The sequence below is a fragment of the Catharus ustulatus genome, chromosome 6 (genome assembly GCF_009819885.2).
Source record: "Catharus ustulatus isolate bCatUst1 chromosome 6, bCatUst1.pri.v2, whole genome shotgun sequence".
NCBI lineage: Eukaryota > Metazoa > Chordata > Aves > Passeriformes > Turdidae > Catharus > Catharus ustulatus.
In genome coordinates this window covers 31,744,594-31,765,215 of record NC_046226.1, presented here as the reverse complement: position 1 = coordinate 31,765,215, position 20,622 = coordinate 31,744,594, and the positions used below count along the sequence as shown (strand labels likewise).

General features: G+C 38.8%; 1 protein-coding gene across 1 annotated transcript in view; it reads left to right on the top strand.

Annotated features, from left to right (window-relative positions):
* Window positions 1–944: 944 nt before the first annotated feature.
* The window catches only part of RASGRP1 (RAS guanyl releasing protein 1), a 36,901-nt gene continuing 17,223 nt past the window's right edge, over window positions 945–20,622 (top strand). The window contains exons 1-5 of the mRNA XM_033062453.2: window positions 945–1,026; window positions 3,227–3,396; window positions 16,360–16,465; window positions 18,548–18,610; window positions 19,651–19,782. Coding sequence (XP_032918344.1) covers window positions 995–1,026; window positions 3,227–3,396; window positions 16,360–16,465; window positions 18,548–18,610; window positions 19,651–19,782 — 503 coding nt within the window. The 5' untranslated portion in view covers window positions 945–994. The remainder of the gene's footprint in view (window positions 1,027–3,226; window positions 3,397–16,359; window positions 16,466–18,547; window positions 18,611–19,650; window positions 19,783–20,622) is intronic.

Genomic DNA, 20,622 nt, shown 5'->3' with positions numbered 1-20,622 from the left:
CAGGACCCTGTATTTTGTATTGCTCTGTTGGGTGTATTTCCAAAAAGAGACCATTTGGGTAATCTTCGGTTACAGTGTATAGGGGGACTTTGCACTTTCAGATTTCTTGCCTGGCCGTGTCTTCTCAGAAGCAGAAAAGTTGACAACGTTGAGTTGGAAGAGCTCTCAGAAACGCCTAATCGAGATACGAGAACCATGAAAAACATTGGGGCTCCTTTCCTTGCTTTGCAGTTAAACTGGAGGGACAGCATAAGGTGCCTGACAAGCTTTTAAAATAGCAATCATCGACGTGGGCACCTGAGTTTTGTGCCTCCTCCGCATCGCACAGGAGCTCACTTGCTGACCCAGGCGCGCGTCTCCCGGGGCGAGCTGCGTGAGTCGGGCATCCTTTCCCGGGAGCCGGGCACCTTCTCCGGGAGCCGGGCACCTTCCCCGTGAGCTGGGCACCTGACCCAGGTGCCGGGAGCCGGGCACCTTCTCCGTGAGCCGGGCACTCGCTCCTCGCTCCAGCCGCGCCGGGCGAGCTCCGCTGGGGCGGCTCAGCCACAAGTGAGCTCCGGCGTCTCGGAAGCAGGAGGGATGGGCAGGGCAGGGGAGAGAAGGGGAGGGGAGGTGTGGGCAGGTCCTGCCCTGCCCTGCCTTACCCTGCCCTACCGGGCCGAGGTGGTACCGTGAAAAAAGTTGCGGCGGCTTCAGAGCCGGGAGCGCTGTGGGTACCTGGTAAAGCCGGCGGCTTCAGAGAAGAGCAGCCCCAGCTCAGAACTTCCTCTTACCGATAAGATCTTCGCCAGCGCTCGTCACGGGTGGCGGCCGCCGCCGCCGCTGCCCTACTTGACTGGGTTTCAGACTCCTCCCGAGGCGAGACGGGCGCGGGAGAGCGGCGAGGCGGGAGGGAGGAGGCGATGCGCGGGGCCCGCCGCTCCGCCCGGCCTGCTCCGCGCCGCGCTGCCCCGCTGCCCGCGCCGCCGGCACTGCCTGCCGGCCTGCCGCTGCCATGGGCACCTTGGGCAAGAGGAGAGAAAACCAGTGAGTTTGCCGTGCCGCTCTATGCCCGCGGCGCTCCCGCCACGGAGGGTACCGGCTCGGTGTCGGAGAGCGTGCGGTGTCCGGCGGGGCGGGCGGGGGCTGCCGTGGGGCGCGGGGGTGGCACTGCGGGGCCCTCCGGAGCGGGGCCGCGAGAGGAGAGAGCCACGGGGGAAGCCGAGCGGGGGAGGATTTAGTTTCAGCCTGTGGGATGGATGGCAGTGTGCGCCGGGTCAGTGCAGGGAGAGCCTCGCCGTAGCGGCGGCCGAGCGGGAGGGGCGGCCCGGGCTCGGTACCGCGGCACGGCCCGGAGGGAGCGCGGCTCTCACCGCCCGCCCGGCCGGGAGGGAGCGGCACCTGCTGCGGGGCCGCCTGTTTGCCGTGTCCTCCCACCGCCGAGTGGAGATGCAGCGCGGGCGTTCCCCTCTGCCCCTCAGTCCCGCTTTCTTCTGTTTGCCATGCCGGGCCGCTGCTGCGAGAGCATCTATTCTAACGAGTAACCAGAGGTGACAGCGGCTGAGCTTTGCCTGTCCAGCGTGGCCAAGTTGGCCACGGTATTACTATAAACTTTTTTCAGGTATGGAAACTTCAGGTTTTCTCCCTTGTGTTGCCAAAGCCTGAAATATCTTCTGCCTTAGCTCCTACTTTGTTACTGGTTGCTGGGCTCCTCTGCCCTGTGTTGAGGAGGCACTGGAATAAAGCTAGGAGTGGGGCTTAAGCTTGTGAAAAGAAAACACTGAAAGCTGATCAGGCTCTTGTTCTTTTTATATGAGAACAGGAAGTCAGATCACAAAGCTAGGAGGGAAATTGAGAAAAAGGGGGAAGGGAAGAGAACATTTGTATGTCAGCTACTGTCAGCCTAACTACGGAGGAGCTCAGTGATGGTCACTGCCTCTGAAGGGTCAGGCGTGTATTTTCCTGAATTTCAAACTATGGCGGCCTGGGATCAGTGTTGGGCTGTAACTGACAGCGTGGGCAGTTTCGTGGCTTTCCCAGCACTCAAGTGAGACAGAAAGGTGAGGATAAGGCTGGACTTTCACGGGCATGAGGTAGGCTCCAGTCTGTCTTCATAAGGCATGCATATTTTTAACTTCAAGAGGAGTGCCTGTTCGGGGATGTCTGTGAATTTACTTCTGCTATTTGTATGGAATGCTCACGCTGGAGGAATTTCTATGCCTTTTCTTCCTGGCGCTATCAGCTGATTAATAGAACCTTGCATCGTGTTCCAAGAAAAGTTATGTGAAAGCCTAAGATAGCAGCTGAAAGATGCTGGAGTCACTTGTTTAGGAAGGCTGTGGAGTGTCTGAAATTTCACGAGTCCCTGAAATAAACCCAAGTTTTATTGAAACAGCAGTGTTTGCTGTTCTTTTGTGAGCTGTATGGTTATACTCTGAAGTCAGATTTTGCAGTGGTTCCTGGTATTTGCAGGCAAATATATTTACTCACTTTTCATCCATACAGTATTGATCCAATTAACTATTTCATACAGAAATATGAACTTGTATGCAGGCAAGGAATTGCCTTCAATATTATCCATAAACATACACATTCTTGAAGTAGAAGGTATTATATGGTCAGAACATAAGACTAAAATTAAATGTGTGGTCTCATTTAGATTATTTTGGTCTCATTTATGGTTGTTATCAAATACATATATTTGCTCATGTATACTATTTTAAAACAATAGGAAATAATAGTATAGATGCAAATAGTATAGTATATATAATAATAGTATATATGCAAATTATTACATTTGTTTTTATTGTGAAATACCTCCACTATTAGGTCATGCTGATATTTTGTTTACTTAATAGTGACTTTTTGAGATAAATTAATAAAGCTAGTCTGGTGTTTTCCAATGTGTGTAATAGTTATATTTTTCTTCTCCTTTGCTTTGGTGGGCACACAAACAGCTGGTGGTAGGCTATTGCGTACTCTCCAAGAAAGAGATAAGATTTCTGATAATCCTGAGAGATCATTCAGGGAGCTCTATACCCATGTGCTCTGCATCTGACATTGAGCAGAAAAAAAGTCACTTACTGAGCAGTCCTTTTGGCATACATAATAAGTGGGAGGGTTATGTCTTTCAGCACCCTAACTAGAAGGAGTTAATTGTCCTTTAATTCTCTCCTCCTTTCCCATGCAGTGTAAAATTTGCCAGTCTATCTTCTTGTATTTACTTCACTATTGTGCTTTCTTCTAGGCAACCTGTCCAAGCATGCAGCACTGCCCCTGAATCAGCTCTGGAGCTGCAGCAGAGCAGCCACTGTCCCAGCCTCTCCAATCATACTCAGGTCATGATGGTGCCGCTGGGGCACCTGGCCAAAGGAGCCACTTTGGAAGACCTTCTTGAAACCTGCATTCAGTCTTTTGGTGAGTGCCTGGAGGTGTTTAGAGTCTTATTAATTTGTTTCTGTCTTGGCTATATTTGAATCCCTTAGTAGGGAACTAAATTGATTTATTGGTGGAGTAGAAAGGTGTTAACTGAGAATTGTCTGTGCTACAGGTGGTTGTAGTTTTGGTTGATGGATGTGTTTATGCAGACGTGTGTAATATAGGCTGAGAGATTACAATGCCTACTGCTTTTTCTTGAGGGAACCAGACAAATTCCAATCATCCACACTTCTAACAGTAGTTTTGTTGTTCCTACAAGTACCAATTTTGTAAACTTTAGCAAGTAATCATTGTATTTTTGCATATTGCAATAGCATTCTCATAATGCATGTTAGCAACATTTTTATATTGAACATTTTTAAACAAGAGGGGCTATTTTTATACAGGCGAGATAATGTTGGATTGTTTTTTCCATTATCACCGTAGAATTAAAGTTGTTTCTTTATAAAACAGAAAGAATCCAAACAGAAATCACAATGACTTTTTTGAAACTTTTCATATTGTAAAAGGACAAATGGATAACTGAATCGAAATATGGATAAATGTAACCATTGCCTAAGCTGTGTATCCCTGGTTTCCTTTTCCAACTTTTTAATGAGTTTATATTCAATATTATTTTAATAAATTATTGCTAAAGACATTTAAAGTGATTCTGAATAATTTACTTATAAAGTAGCACATCTGTTTGCTAATACTGAGTCTTTCAGTGCTTTGAGCTACTCCCAAAGAATATAGGGCAAAGTCTTATTTTCAGAAGTAGTCCTAAGAAAATGAATGTACTTGAACACCCACTCAGCTCTAAAATAATTATCTATATAGTTAAATAGTAACACATTGTGCTGATCTACTGGTACAGTGCATAAATACTGTGTAAACAATGACTAATCTTTCACATTTGTTTTAAATGAGTTTGTTGGGTTTTTTTTTAAACTTTAAAGCCTTCTAATCAGCATGTGCAGAGAAATGCATGTCTGACAAAAGCTGGTGAAACATTGAATTGCCAGTAATGTCTTGTTTCTTTTTTGCTTCTTTTCTTCCCCAATTCATTATTGTGAAGACATTGAAGTGCTATACAGCTCTATTCCTAAGATATCTAAAACATAAGACCTTCAGGTAGTTGTAATATTGTGACTACTAGACCAATATTAATGTCTCTACATTTTTATGAAAAAACAGTAATATAAACATAACATTATAAAAATTCAGTATAGTTATTAAAGTGATTGATTTTAGAGTAGGGCAGGTGAAACCCTAGGTAAAAGATTATTTTTGGCTAATACACTGTATAGCAATATAGACATGCTTAGGTGTTCTCAGATTCCTGGGCATCAGTGTATTAAAAAGACTAAGCTAAAGAAGAAAAGCAACTGTACCTGTGCAGTTCATCTACACATGCATGTGAATCTTTCTAAAGGGTTTCACACTTCAGCTAGAAAATTTACTGTAGTTCACTAGATAGGGTTTTCTTGACCTTTGTCAAGCTATACATAAGCGAGGTGAATTGTAGTGTATCAGCAAACATCGTTATGACTCACTAAGGACTGCTAAAATCATCTTGTGTGCTGCAGAGGTTTAGACCCTCAATTGGACAATTCATAGTAGTGTCTACATTTATATATCTTCTATTAAATTATGCATGTTCTTAGCTATGTTGGAACTTCCCATTAAGGTATTTAAATAGAAATACAACTGTTACAATACTAATATAACCTGCATAATGAAGTTCATTAAAGAAGACTCTTGTAGCTATCACCAAAACCAGTGCAAAATTCATTCACATTACTGTAAACAATAAAGGAAGAGATGAAAAATACTTTAATCTGAGATTTTGAAGAGGGTTTGGGGCAGGGAGCAAAATGGTGTGGAAAAAGCATAGCTGCAGAATGATTACAAGAAATTTGAATGATTGGGCAAGCTTCTTTTCATGCATAGTACTGAAATTTTCTAACCTCTATGCTAATAGTTCTGTTTAGGCTGAGATTATATCTTCAGGCTTGGATATGCTGACCTATAATATTTTTTATATTATTCTATAAAGCCATTATTGTGATTTGAGCAAGTTTTACTTAAATGTTTAAAATACAGAATCTCCCCAAGACCTTGTACATTTGAAGTTTTACCTTCTGGAAAAAGCCATTGATTCATTTGCTGTCTAACCTTAAGGAGAGCAAGAGAGGAGATGGAGAGGCTGATGTGTCATGTTTCAGAATGTATACTGCATCTTGTTATCATTATACTGCACTTGCTGATTATGTGTACAAATACAATTCCTCTCTACTGGATGCAGCTGAGTTTATACTCCTGGACTCAATTAGTCAAGTTTGAAAAAAGCAAACAGTATGTAAGAGAGGCTGCTGTCAACAATGGTATGTAAGGAGAAGTTGGCAGGCTTTTGCTGTATATGCAGAGAATATCACAAGAAGGTCTCACTAACAAGGTATTAAGAATCATACACACAGCTGTGAAGAACACAAGCATAAGTAGTTTGTCTTACAACATGGATTGTGAGAAGGAAGGAGGAATGGGATATACTAAATTGAAATTAAAAGTGAGATAACTAAACTTTGCTGTAGTATTATAAATGGATTCCAAGATGTTTTGTAGAAAGACTTTGTCCAGAGAGCCAAGTTAATCCAAAAGTCAGTGCAGTTAACTTAAATTCCCACTTTGGGGTGATTAGTGTGTGTGCTCTTTCACCTCTCATGCTTGATCTCCTTTAGCCTGGACTGATGAATGACAGGAGTGTGGCTTAGCAACAGAAACAGTGAGGGACTTGAGTGGTAGTTTGAAGTCATGTAGGTGATCATTACATCTGAAAGAGTAGCATCATACCAGTGTTTGTTCAACAGCATGATGAGGAGATGCTAAAAGTAGAGGTTCCTTCCAAGTCCCATGAAAATTTGAATCAGGATGACGAAGATGAATCATCCTGTAAATGAGTTGCCAGAAGTAAGAGCAACAAAAAAGCAAGGATGTAAGTGAAGGCAAGAGTTTTGGGGAAAAATAGCATGCTGAGAGATTGAAGGTAGGAAGTGTCTTAGAAAGGAATATTGGTACTTTCTTAGCACATCTGTATAGAGACTTGAAACCACTCTCACCAGTTTTAAGAGATTTGATTGTATAGGACAGTGATTCAAAATATGTTCCAAAACGGGTCTCAGAAGACCTCCCAACATTGTAAGTAGCTACAGCATGGTGTTACTGCTATTATCTAGATTGGCAAGAAGAACTGTAGAGCACAAATAAATGCATCACATGTGATCGCCTTAGAAAAGAAGGGGAGGAAAAGAGAAAGAAAGAAGGGAGGAGAGTGCATAGAGAGGAAGAGCAGGAGGTAGGGTGAAATGATTAAAAAAACTAGAAAAGACAATAACTGCAGAAAGGTTAGATTCAGTGCAACCTCTACATCAGAGGTATTAGTCCTGAACAAAAAGCTCATAAAGAGATAATTAAAAGTAGTTAACTTGGCAACAAAATGGCTGAAGTTGTAAGTTCAGGGAAGCAAAGAAGGTAGTTTATAGGTCTTTACCTGAAATATGACAGCTTCAGGGGGGAGATAATTTATTCTGGAGGAAATCTTCATTAGTGATTGTGATTGTGGAGTGGAATTTTACATGGAACAGAGACTTTAACCCCCTGCATCCATTTTTTCCCCCATTAGGTAGTACATAAAAGGCATGCAAAAAAAACCAGTACTTTTGACTGGCAGACAGTCAATATGGCTTTGTCTTGAAGCCAGCACAGTAGGATCTAGTTTTCTGGCAGGTCAGTAGAACACAGGAAGCATATGCTTAGTGGCCCAGCCAGACTTTTATGTCTAGTTGTTGTAGTAATCTTTGTGAGACTGCATAAATGCATAAAATATATTTAGTTCCGAAAGTGTTACAGATTAGAGAGGAAAACTGTATTAGCAGTGTTCACTTCACTGTTTACCTAAATTGTTAACTTTGTATCTGCTAAATGTTCATGACATTTATCATCCTAGGGTATCCTCATGCTACTGAGAACTTGAAGTTCTGAATATGTGTTGTGAAATTGATTTCTAATCTAGAAAATTTTCTTTTTTTCTGTGACTTCACTATATGTTAGTGCATGGTAATAGGTCTGTGTTTCTTTCCTTCGACTGTGTCTATTTTTATCTGATAAATCTACCCTTTTAAATCTAGTGTAAAGTTTGAGGATGCTTATTCTTTTAAACAAACATACCTTTCAAAGATCCAGTGAGGTATTTTAACATGCATTCAAGCTTATAAACCATGTAGGGTCACAGGGCCTTTTCCATGCCCATGCAAAGCCTCTGTTTAAATTGTTTTTACAAGTGTTTAAAGACTCAATTGCAATCAGGACAACATGTGTCTTCAACATAGTGCCAATTTGATATCTCCTTGTTTTGTCTGTAGTAAAGTCCTGAAATGTTACCTAGAATTACCTAACAAACAATTCCAAGAGTGCACTTGATAGTTTATTCAAACACTTATATCTTCCTAAAAAATCTGAGGATCATTTAAAAGCTGAGAATTCTGTAAGAGCTCAAGGTGTTATTGTTTATCAAGGTGTTTTTGTCCTTAACCTCTGATCCTACTCCTTGCCTCTTACACTTGGATGATAGAAGTATTTTTTACTGTAGCATATGGATGACCTATGCTTATCCTACAATTCAGACACTTCAGTTAGAAAGAAATCAAGAAATATCATCTTCAAATACATGTCACTGTACAGTGCCCCTGTGTTTGGTTTCTTTAAAGAGATGTAAGTAAAAGGCTTTGGGAAAGCAACAAAAAGTATTTCTGAGACCACGTAGAAGAATCCCATGTGAAATCCCATGAACAATAAACTGTTTGCAGTGGAGCTACTTCTTTATACAGATATGTCAATTTTCACCCATGGAGGACTTAAAGGAAGTGGAAAATTACAACTTCAAAGATTAGCAATGTTCTTAATAGAATTTTATGTGAAACTAATGCAATTGACAACTTTAAATGGCCAGAACAGTCACAGACAGCTAGGTATAGGAGTAAGTTGTGATGTTAAGTTGTTCTGCAGTATTTGATCTGTGCTAAACTAGTTTGTTGCCGCAATGTGTGATAATGTGACATGTTTGTAAACAAATTGTAGAAACACTGGAAACTACATTCAATCTAATCTGGATAAAAGATGCCACAGAATTGTCTTGATAGAAATCAAAAATCTCACAAAGGTGCTGAGGCTGGTGGCCTGTTTGGTTTAAGCTACCTGAGACAGTACAAGTTAATAATAATTCATATTCTCTGGAATAAAAAATAACTACATTATTGAATTGTGTAATTACATGAACCAATAATTTTTTTATATTGCTCATATCAATATCAGGTTTAGGAATTCTTTGGGAGTCAGCTTCATATTATATCCATCTTATAAACAACAAAACAGGCAAGTTAAAGTTCATTCCTTAGAACTGTAGGCTTTTTCTCCTCTAAAATACAGAAAAAAATGGAAACTATACAGCTAAAACCATCACAGTTCAACTACTGAGTTTATCCTTTTATTAAATTTACTATGTAACAAATTCTGATACAAAGGCAATAAATTCTTTCAAGGCAAATGCACACCCCAGAATGCAACTATGGCCATTTGCTTTTTTCCTCTCAGGTTTGCCTGAACAATCGTTTGTTTTTGTCTCACGCTGCACAAACTTGCAGGGTTCTATCTCTTGCTCTTGAAGCTTGGCCTGAATGTTGAGGTCTCCAATTCCCCCAAGTAGCTAAATTTTATTCATGCTACTGTTCTATGTGAAAATGCTGTTGATCATTGTGTGTTAAGTAATCTGAGTGCTATTTGGTCAAATACAGTGCAGAAACCTTAGTATTGCCTGGCAACAGAAACTATGTTAATGATCAATTAATGACATTGTGGGAACAGAAGAGTCATTACTGCTCTGTAGAATGCATGACATTGTGGGAACAGAAAAGTAGTTACTGCTCTGGAGAATTCTAAGTGCTGTTTAGCTAACTATTAAAGTTAATTGTGGTTGTACCAAAATGAAAATGATTTCTTTTTTAACCTGATGTCTGTGAAAAAAAATTCCTGAAGAAAAAGAACTTTAGTTATCTATCTATCTATAAAATAAAGTTCTCTATAGCATATTTGACTTCACTTTTCTCAATATAATTTTCCAAAGCCAAGAAGTAAGTAATAAAACAAAATGAAGAAAACTTAGACTTTTTTTCTTTAGAAAACAGTCTTTTATTTACTTATATTGACTACAGGGAAAAATAAGTATAACTTTTATTTAGCAATGCAAGATATTCTAATTGCCCGTCACCAGCCAGCTGATACCCAGACAGTTCCCAAGCAACAGCAGCCCTGACAAACTTGCAGCCTGCTTTTAAATGCTAAGCATTACATGATATGCCATGAAATACCCCATTGGTCAGCTGGGTCAGCTGTCCTGGCTGTGTCCCTCCAGCCTCCTTGCTGCTGGGGCACTGTGAGAAGGCATCCCCAGCTGCTGGGTTAGAGTTAGTTTGCTGTAATCTGTAAACACCAGCTCCAGAAATATACCCAGAAGTTAAAGCAATGGCTAGGAAGCTTAGGGATGTAAGTGAAACAGTAAGTGAGGAATATAGAGCAGAATTAGAGCTGGAGGGTGCAGCAATAATGAAAATCGAGGTCAGGAAGTGAGACCCAAGTGATCTGCAACTTCTTCAAGCCATTCAGAGGCAAGCAGCTTGGTGTCTACTAGTTTGAACCTTTGGCTTCATCATCATGACTGCTTGATCAATCACACAGTCAGAGGGAAGCTTGTTGTAAAACACTGCAGTGCAAGCGTCAGGCACACATCTGGGTTCAGTGGTCAGACAGGGACACTGGCCTCAGAAGTTTCTGGTTCTGTTCTGGGAGTCTGTTTTTTTCCTATCCATCAGTGCATATGCTAGCACTGCTGTGTTGCCAAGCGTTACACTTGAATTATTCAAGAGTTGCCTGCAGCTCAAAAAATTCACATGGCTCCAGTATCATGACTTAAAGCTTTAGGGAAAGTCTTGAATGCTTGAATTATGTTTTGTAGACTTTGGAGAAAAAGACTATTTGATTAAAAAGTTCGCATCTGAATTTGCTAAAATCAATATTTTAAATAGGCTGTTGAACAATGTGTGGTGTGCGTCTGTGCATGCAAACTTTTTATCTTCTGTGTACCTCATCTGAATTTCCAAGGCTAATGGAATGCTTTCCACCCACATTGCATTTGGTTTCTCTCAAAGTACATTTTAATTTCTGAAAATCATCCCATTTCTCTTTGACAAGAGCTTTTTATCTCCTTGTTTTCATTTCAAAGAATTACCCACCTAGAGCTCTTTCTGCAAGATGTAGCTTTCCAAAAGCTGTTTCTGAGAGAAGGTAATGATTTTCTCTAGAGATTTTTCTCCCCTGATGTTCCCTACCCTCACAAAAACCAGTCTTATTATTCTTTTGGATGTATATTATCCTCACTTTTGTCTTGGATATATCTGCATTATTTATGAGTATTTGGAGGAACATGAGTGGGTTCCCCCTCCTCTATTCTGCAAGGAGTTTAAAGAGAGTAGGCTTGAAGAAACACCAAGTTTATGGGGTTTCTTCTAACATGTGTGTTTGCTTGGCTTGTTTAGAGAGTTGCTGGTGCAGGAATTATCACAAAGTAGTGCAGTTCTTTCCTCTCAGGAAAATACTGATTTCTTCTAAGTTTATTTTTGGAGTTTTTCTTCCTAAGATCAGTTACTTATGTAAATACATGTATGTAAAACTAAATAGTTGCAAATATATGTGGAAAACAAGCCAATTTAAAAAGATACAAAAAAACCAAAACTTTGGTGCAATTCCCTGAGTTTTTTGGTGCTGTCTGCTAAACATCATGACACTCTTGTGGCACGAAGGGGAATACCATAATCCTGCAGAGAATTAAGTGTAAGGTGGGGAACTAAATATTCCACCTGCTTTCTGCTGCAGCTAAAACCAAAAAAAACATTCAATTACCTAATTACTGTGTCGTCTTTGTAAGGACATTCTTATTAAGTTGTATTATTTCTGAAAGATATTAAGCACTTAATGATTTGAAATAAAGATTCATTAAGGATGAGTGCAAAGTTCTACTTAGAGGAATCAGTTGTAAAAACAGTATGGTAAAGTCAATCATATACAGTATTTCTTCAGAAAAAGATCTCATTGTGAAGAGGGACTTTAAAACTGAAAATGGTATTAATTATAATTAGTGATACTGTATCACTGCAAAAACTCTAAGTGTGTGCATAGAGGGATGTGTGTACTTTCAAGTTTTCTGTACATACATTATACATGCACATTTACTTACACAAAAATGTAGTTGTATATAAAGGTATTATGTAAAGGATATTAAAAATAATATTGAAAGTCTGGTGCTAAGATCTCCTCTGTAGTACTATACTCAGATTTTTTTCATGATGGTGCAAGCTACAAAGGGTTCAGCAAACAGCATCAAAGTTGATCAGACAGACAGAAAACCTTACCTCTGAGGAATAAAAAAAAGGACAAATTTGGTGTCTTTTAGCTCAGAAAATAGGTAAGGGATACAACCCTGAAACAGAGAAAATATATTGATAAGGTAAAGAAAATTTTCTTCTGTCTGCTGGAGTCTGGGCTTATGCAGCCCAAGTTGCCTAAAATATTTGATTAGATAGAGAGGATAACTCTTATATTATAGAGAAACTCAAGCATTGGAATAAGTTATCTACAAAAGCTGTGAAGTCCTCGTCACTGTAGAATTTTAAGAACAAATTAAACTGTTCTGAAGCACGATTGTGAGAAAGCTGTTTCTATATTGGGGCAGCAGAATCGAATATATTGGCTCCTAGCCCTGATATCTGCCATCAACTGAGTGTTCAGGTGCCATTAAAAAAATTTGTTTAAGTGAAATCTGTTTGCTGACCCTCAATAATGGTGTCACAACTGATAAGGAGAATGATGGCTTCTTATGACTCTGATTCTCACCAAATGTATTCAATTTAATGAAGAGAGTTAAATGACCAGTTCTGTTACAGGGTATCAAATTCCAACACAGAAGTAGTAAGTCTGGAGTAAGAAGGTTGCTATGGGTTGCAAAAGTTTTAAGCTGAAGGGGAACAGACTGTTCCCTGTTCGTAAAGGGCATTTCCAGGGAGTCTCTGTGAAATACTCACAAAATATTTTATTTAGTTTTAGTTGCTTCTAGCCATTTTAAAGTTATTTTGCGGTACATGTGAGGCAGATTCATTGACTCAAGGCTGTCATTTCAGTCACTAAACCCTGCCATGTACTCCCACATGTATCTGCATATTTCATACATGTGTGTGCTTTATCAAGGTCTTTGAAACCTTGAGACCCTAGGAACATAAGTTCCCTCAGTTTTCAGATCACATGTTGACTTAATAATCTGTGCAGACATTTATGGCACCATCCCCACACTATCTTCTTTAAACTGCTAGAAAAAAAATTGCAGAAGTCTTGAAGAATTCTGTGTAGCACATCAGAATAGCAACCCACGACTTTCAGCTTTGCACTTAACTTCTGGCAACTGGTTGATACCTTTGTTTTTGGTGCTACATTTTGATAACCACTGGAAGACTTAAGGGAGTTTACAAGAAGTTATTCGTGTTCTTAGTAGCTTAGTCACTGATCATGTGATGTCAGTGCTATGTGATTCACTTCTGATTCATTTCAAATTGTACTCTAGGTGATACAGTTGGAACCTGCTTATGAAATAAAGATGGTACTTATGAAATAAAGGCCTCTTAGACCTAGAAAAGCTAACTTTTCTTTCCTGCAAAATTCAGTTTGATTAAGACATCCTTGGTGTTCTTATTACTGCCTTGTCATTGTATTCATGCATCAGAGGGAAGGTCTCAGTACACCAATCTTCTCTACTAAACATACTCTTTCTGCTAAGTGTATTTACCACAGGCTTGTGGCCATCAGGACCTGGAGAAAAGCAGGTAGTTTACTCTTAAAGCCTTACTAACTTTTGAGTAATTTGTTTCTCTAAAACTTTGAAGGAACAAGAGATCCTTAAGATATTTCTGAATCACAGATTATGGATTACAAGGAGTCACTCATCAGATCGTGCAATAGGGTGGCTGATGGACCTAGATTAGAAGGTTCTTACCCTTCTGTGTTCTGAGTCTCACATAAGAAATGGAACTTTTGTAATTGTAGATTTTAGTGGCTTTATGCTGCTACATGATCATAAAATACTTATCACTAGCTGTCATTGTGCTTTCACTCATGGAGTTAAATGATGGAAAAGTATATCCAACTTCTGCTTTTGTTTTTTGTTTCAGAGTATATTTATTAAAAATCTTAGTACAATAAGGGAATTTCAGGACAAAAACATGTGAGCAGTTGGTTATTTGTATTTTGCTGCAGTAAGACAAAGCCAAGGTTTGCGCAGTAATTTGCAGCTTTCTTTAATGTAAATCGACTAACTGAAACACACCCATGCCACTCGAGCTCGTGTTCACTCGGTGGTTTTGCTCAGCAGGCTGTGTGGTTAGAGGCAGGTATACAAACGGAAATGAAAAGGAGTTTTAAAACAAACTGCTGGGGGTTCAGGGGAGTGCTGCAGAGGCACTCGGAGGCACGCTTGCAGCACAGCCAGGACAGCCCTCCCACTGGCTCCACCGTCTGCACAAAGATGCTTTACCGTGGTGAATTGTGTGCTGGTTCAGTTCCATGCAGGCTTGCTGTTCACTGCTCAGCTCTACTGGGAACACTTAGATTTCATTCTGCAGAGTGTTTATTTTGTTTTTTAAGCCATCATGAATACAATGAAGGTTTTTTGTGAAGGTGAGCCTTTTAGTTGGATGAGAGAACAGATAGCCCCAAACCTAGTATTGCTTTAATGTGTGCAAAATAATTTCATGTCATTGTAATGAAGTGTATCTCTCTTGCAAGATAATTAGATCTGGATGTGGTGAAGCATAAATACACTTTTATTATGCAGGAAAACACCATAAATGTGTTGACCTAATTACTAATAGTAGGCAGAACACACTGGTTTTCTCTGCACCTTTGTGACATGAAAAAGCTAAATGGAAGAGAGATCATCTAGAAAACAAAAATTCAAATGGGAACCTGCAGCCAAGTGATACCTGTGTTATGTCATAGCAGAGGATTTTGGAATGCACACAATGAAAGTGCTAAGGGAGAGAGAGTGTTATTTTCTGTCTTTATTGTCTGGAAATTATCTATATGGAGCATTATGAGAAGCTGTATATTCTTAATAGTATGTGTGCACATACCCATTTGGCTTCCAAGTTAAGCATATACTGAACTGTTTTCCTGATTAAACAAGAGCTAGTGGATGGAGCTCCTGGCAGAACACCAAGTTTTGTCAAAGGATGAAAATTGATACAGGCCTCTCTGTACAAGGCCTAAGATAATCTTACTCTTAGTGAAGATGCTCAAATAGTACAAAATGCTAAATACTAAAGGCCTGAATAAGTATTGATTCTTGTTGTCTCAGCCTTTCTCTGCAGATTTTCCACTTCTCTAGCTGCATAACTTGCTGGTTTGCCCTCAATGTTCATGCTGTAATATCTAGGCAATTTATATCTCAGAAGGATTCTTTCAGTAAGGAACGAAATTGTGTGAACATAAACAAGGAACTTTGTAAAACTGAGAACTTGTTACTTGTGGTCTATACTGCTCTCATTCGTGGGGCTGCAGGACAGGCAGACTTTCCCCTTGCCCATATCACTGAAGGTGGATGCATTTGGTATCTTCCTGTAGAAGGGCATGGAAATTCTTGTTCAGTAACTAATATGGACTATCTTGTTTTGCAAATGGGCTAAGTTTAATGTTCCATGTTGGTGATGTGCAAGTTAAAGTGCCTTCTTCCTCCCTCCCCCAGCAGTAGATGTTATTTCATATGCTGGAAATCTGCTCTTTCACATCCCACTTCCATTTTGCTGTATTGTGCTTTGCTTCTCTATCTTGTTCCTGCTACTGCTTTTTAAAGAGATAACTACAGTTATTCTCATAGAGGTTAATCTGTTTTAAATTATTCAAAAAGATAAATTTTATTTTGCATTTGAAAGGGCATGAAATTCCAGTTCAAGCTACTTAGGTTCTCTTATGACTTGCTGTGGGAGAGCATTGTCAGTAAATATTTACAAACACTTTCACAACTGTTTGTTGCAGAAATGGAAACTTTTTAAAGTGTTCTGTTACATTTCATGTCCTTGATCTTTTTGGAATATGGGAAAAAAACCCCACAAGACCCAGAAGACAGATGTAATCTAAAGCCCTTCTTCTGCTGAAATCCTTGTAATGCAAAGTTCAAGCTGATGTGCAGCACATTCAGACCCACCACAGGGAGTATGCACAGGTTCACCTCTGGGTTTCTAGCATATGTTGTATCTCATTCCATGTGCATCTATGCACGTCTCCGATCCTATCCTGTGTGTGCACTTTGGTTTTATGTGTGTCATCTGTACAAAAAGGCTCACAGACACTTGAGAATATTGCTGTTCTGTTTGATAAGTGTAGTCATACCAATGACTAGCTGATATGGATCAGTAACTGAACTATTTTGCTCTGCAGTTCAATGGTTTGTTTCCAAGTTTACATTCATATGCCTGAAGCCAAGCATTTAAGTGCATTGGTGGGCTTAGTTCATTATGTATAATTATCTGGGTATTATGAATACTTTTGAGACACAGTTGCTTTTTTGCTTGCCTTTTCTTCTTTTTTTCTAATTTTTTAAGGTTCTTCCAAACAGAATAGTGAAATATAGTAGCTGTTATATGGCTCTCACCAGAAAAATTATGCACTCTCTAAATTAGTAAGTTACTTCTATCTTTGAAATAGCATACATGAGCAGACCTGATTAGAATTAGGATTCTGAAAAAACCTGTTGCAAATTGTTTATGAAGGTATAGCAAGATTTCAATATGAATAATCTTTTTTGTTTTTTAGATTTAGAAGGAAATGCATGTCAAAACAACCAGCTGCTAAAAATAATTCTGGCCATGCATCAGTTTTTCATCTCTTCTGCAGACATGCTTCAGAAACTTGTTGATCTATATCCTTTGTAATCTTCATCTGTTTTTAAGGTAACTTAATAGCCTGGCAGGTTTGAGATGGGTAAGTAGAGGATATTTAATCTATGGGTGTGTTAGTATTCCAGTAATTATATTGTGTACTTGTTCTTTACAGTTTTTGGTAGTATGGTGTGCTTTGGTTTAGGGCTGGTGGGTTTTTTTGTCTGGTTTAGCTTGTTATACATAGAGGAAAAGATGAAACTCCAAGTCAGGTTTTAAGTAGGATAAATCACCCTCTGTTGGTTGTGGAGAGAATATCTAGCAGGTGATGAATAGATGAATATAGGCACCTCAATTAGGTACTTTAAGTTTCAGACCTGTTTCTCTCTCTGTCCACTATGAAGTCAAAGAGCAGATAACAACAATGCGTCATTGGGATATGAAAATTTTCAACAAAAATTTCTCTCACGCACACTCAAAATTGCTGAAATAAATCCTAAACATTTCCTTTCTATTTGTTCCCATTTTGAGTTGACTGCCTCGACTCATATGTGTGTGTTTCTGACTCATTAGATTTTTCACAATCTAGCTATTAGATCATGTTCACAGTACTAGCCTTTCTTTGGAATTTTTAATTGTGGGGTATGTTGCCTGTTTTAGCTTTACCAAACATTTGCTTCTAATTAGATGAGCACAGTACAGGATGGAGACCTGTGATGGTAAGAATCTCCATCCAATTTTGGATTCAATTTAATAATCCTTTCTTTCCTCAAACTCTTCCAGGCATTTACAAGCAGCATCCTTGACAATAGAACTTTACTGAGCACTGACTGTCTGTAGCAGGACTGTCCTGCTGCCTCTCTTGTCACGGATGTTGGGTCAAGTGTGCTAAGCTACAGCTGTGGTGTAGTGCTGCATTTCACTTAGGCTCATGGTCTCTTGGAAAATGGAACTAAGTCAGTGCTTCCATCTTCTTTCTGAGATGGAATGTTTTCTACAACCAGAGAAGCAATTCAAACTGTTATTAGACTTTCATATTTTGCAAGCTTGGTTTTTAACTCTGTGTATAGCGCTCTGTAAAGACATTGAAAGTTAAAAGACAATTTTGAATAGATCAGGTAGTCTGGGCACTTGTATTTTGCAAAACCTTGCAAGTATTCCAGCTGTGCCATTTCACATCCCCTAAATTATGGGAAGGATTTTAGGTGGTTACAAATTCTTTGTAAATCACCTAATTTTAGACATTCAGATAGGGGCCCTTAAAAATATTTGAGAATTTACTGAGGCTTCACCAGTTCTATAGTCAGCGTAATGTAAGCACACTTAAGGGGCAGATGGCATGTCCCCTCAGTTGTGGTGCACTCAGGCTGCAGTAAAATTGCAGTCAGATTGTGAGTGAATCCACAAGGTATTTCCATTAAATTATGTTTTTCAGGCCTGAAAATATGTGTGTCATCTCCATCAGAAGAATCAAGACATGCATAATACATTTTCAAAATGGATTTTCCATTACTTCAGTGGGCATTGGCTACAAAATGAAAACATGTTTTAAAGAGCTAATAGACTAAAAATATGGTTGTTTCTTTTAGTTGTCAGAGCAAGTTAAATGAAAGCTGTTGTGTAGCTAGAAAGGTGAGGTTACTATGGAGAGGCATGTTACATTTTGCTCCGCCACTGTCTACAACTGGTTATTTTAAAAAGAAAATAGCTTTTTTTTCTTTTTCTTTTTTTTTTTCTTTTTTTAATCTCTGGTGTATTAGCTTCATAAATGCATTGATTGATAAATTTGGTATGAATATTTCAAATTTTTATGATGTGTCAGTGCACAAGTTTTATGATAAATTGAGAGGCAAAGAAACATGTAGAAAACAGAATCTCTTCACAGGTTAGCACTACTCAGTACTCTGGCAGCTGTATCAATACAACTCATAGTAGTCATAGTTGCAATAAACTTTGGTAAAAACCTTGTGATATACTTTGTATATACTTACATAAAACTCTAATCTGATATAGTATTTGCCATCAGCAGGATGATTCTTGTTGCTAAAATGTTGGGAAGTATCAAGCATATTACATTTTACATCACATGCGAATGGATGTGGTTTTCCTTAACAGTTTTCTACCTATCTTAATGCTTTAGAGAATAACTCTTCCATGCTGTGTGTAAAGATATGCTATTTTGTGAGGTAAGTGTATTCTTGGTTGGTAGCTATTAGTCGTTAGTCTGCAGTCATCCATGTGACAAATATAAATATGTTTTTGCATCTCTGAAATTGACATTGAATAGAAAAACAGATATTCTGCTTTAGCAGCTTTTCACAAAAAGGTCCAACTGGCTTTTAGCAGATCTGTTTAAATCAGTGCATGAGTTGTCAGGTCACAGTTTTCAGCTGAGTCTATATGAATCTGTATCTTAAACGGCAGTGAAAATTGACAGTGCTCAGGAAATGATAGAAGTGGGTCTAATATTTTTATATGGGTCTATTAAAAATGAAGTGGGATATTGCAGGTGTTTTTATACTAAACAAAGCTCTGTTGCATTTGCTAGGTAATTCTTAGTAATTCTACTTCGTCACTTGCAATGGTCCTGGAACACTTTTTTTACCTATTAAGTATAATAAAGTTTGATTTCTCAGTTTAGAGAAAACAGAAGAGAGGGAAAATACTCAGCTCTAATAGATTGATGATACCTCTTTTTTACACAAAGGGGGAAATTATTAGTAACAGGAAAGTAGAATTTGTTTTAAATTGTGATGTTTTTATTATCTCAGGGCAGATTATTATTGGTTATGTCAGAATGCTTTAGTGTTGTGCAAAATCTGGTAACATTTTTGCTTCCAGGCAAGTTCATACATACATACATACATCTGTAAGAATGTGCATTTCCATGTTTCCAACAAGCACAGGTTTTTACATGTACAATGCCGGGGACTGTGTCTGTCTGGGATAGAGTTAACTTTCCTCACAGCAGCCTCTATAGTGCTGTGCATTGAATCTGCGAGTGAAACTCAGCATTATTTTGCCTATTACTGAACAGTGATTACACAGTATCAATGCCTTCTGTTTCAGACTCTGCCTGAGTGTGGGCTGGGGGTGAGCTTGAGGCTGGGAGGGGACACAGCTGAAACAGCTGACTTGAACTGACCAAAGCAACATTCAAAGACATACAGAGTCATACTAAATTTTGATCAAAACTTCTTTTGTGTGTGTGTTTTAAATTTAATAGGTATTGGATTACAGAATTCTGGATTATGTTCAAAATGGACTCTAAACTATCCACAGCTATGGAGGAATTTCAAGAAGTGGTTCGAGCTAATGGTGAGGAGTTACATTGTCGTCTAATTGACACATCTCAAATGTGAGTGTTGAAGTCTCAGTATACTCAGAAAAAAAATTTCACTCTGAATTTCCTTTATTGAAATACAATGTCTCTCATAAGTCATATGTTAACTATCCTTAGAATAATTAATTACAGATGAAATACACATTATGTAGAGGAACAGAATGCTTTTCAAGAATGGCTTAGGTTTAATTTAGCTGCAGTGTAGACTTTGGGCTAATTCTCTACAACAGCTAAGTTTGGCTCTATCTGGGGAACTTAGAAAATTTGTAGATGCCTAATGGTTTTGAAAGATCACTTGAAATCAGTGAAAAAGGAAAATACAATTTGATTGGGTAACAGATGAGGTAAAAAAACTGTGTTTATATTTTAGCAACAAAGGTAAGTGAGGATATAGTTTATTACATTGTTGGACTCCTGATACTGTTTAGATGATTTTGGTTATAAAATACTTGTGACAAGAATAAATCCTAGAGCTGTACATCACATAATTCTTTCTTGGGAAGAATCTTTCTCTGTTACATGAGATGAGAGAGCTCTGTGGAACAGTACAATTGACAGAACAAGTGTCAATTAATACTTTGGAAATACACAGGCTAAAGCAGAGTGGAATTTGTCACACATTTTGTATCTGGTTATGAAAGAGGATATGTAGCTTCTCAAATTGAAATAAATTTTATTGCTCCATGGGTTAACAACAAAGTAGGACAGTTCATACTCAGAGGTTGCTTAAGGAAACTTAAGAAGATTAAATGGACGAGTGCTGGATGTGTTAAATGAAGACAAAGTTACAGACAGCTATTCTGAAAATGTAGAACTGATTGCAGAAATTATATAAACTCTCATGCTGTTTACTAA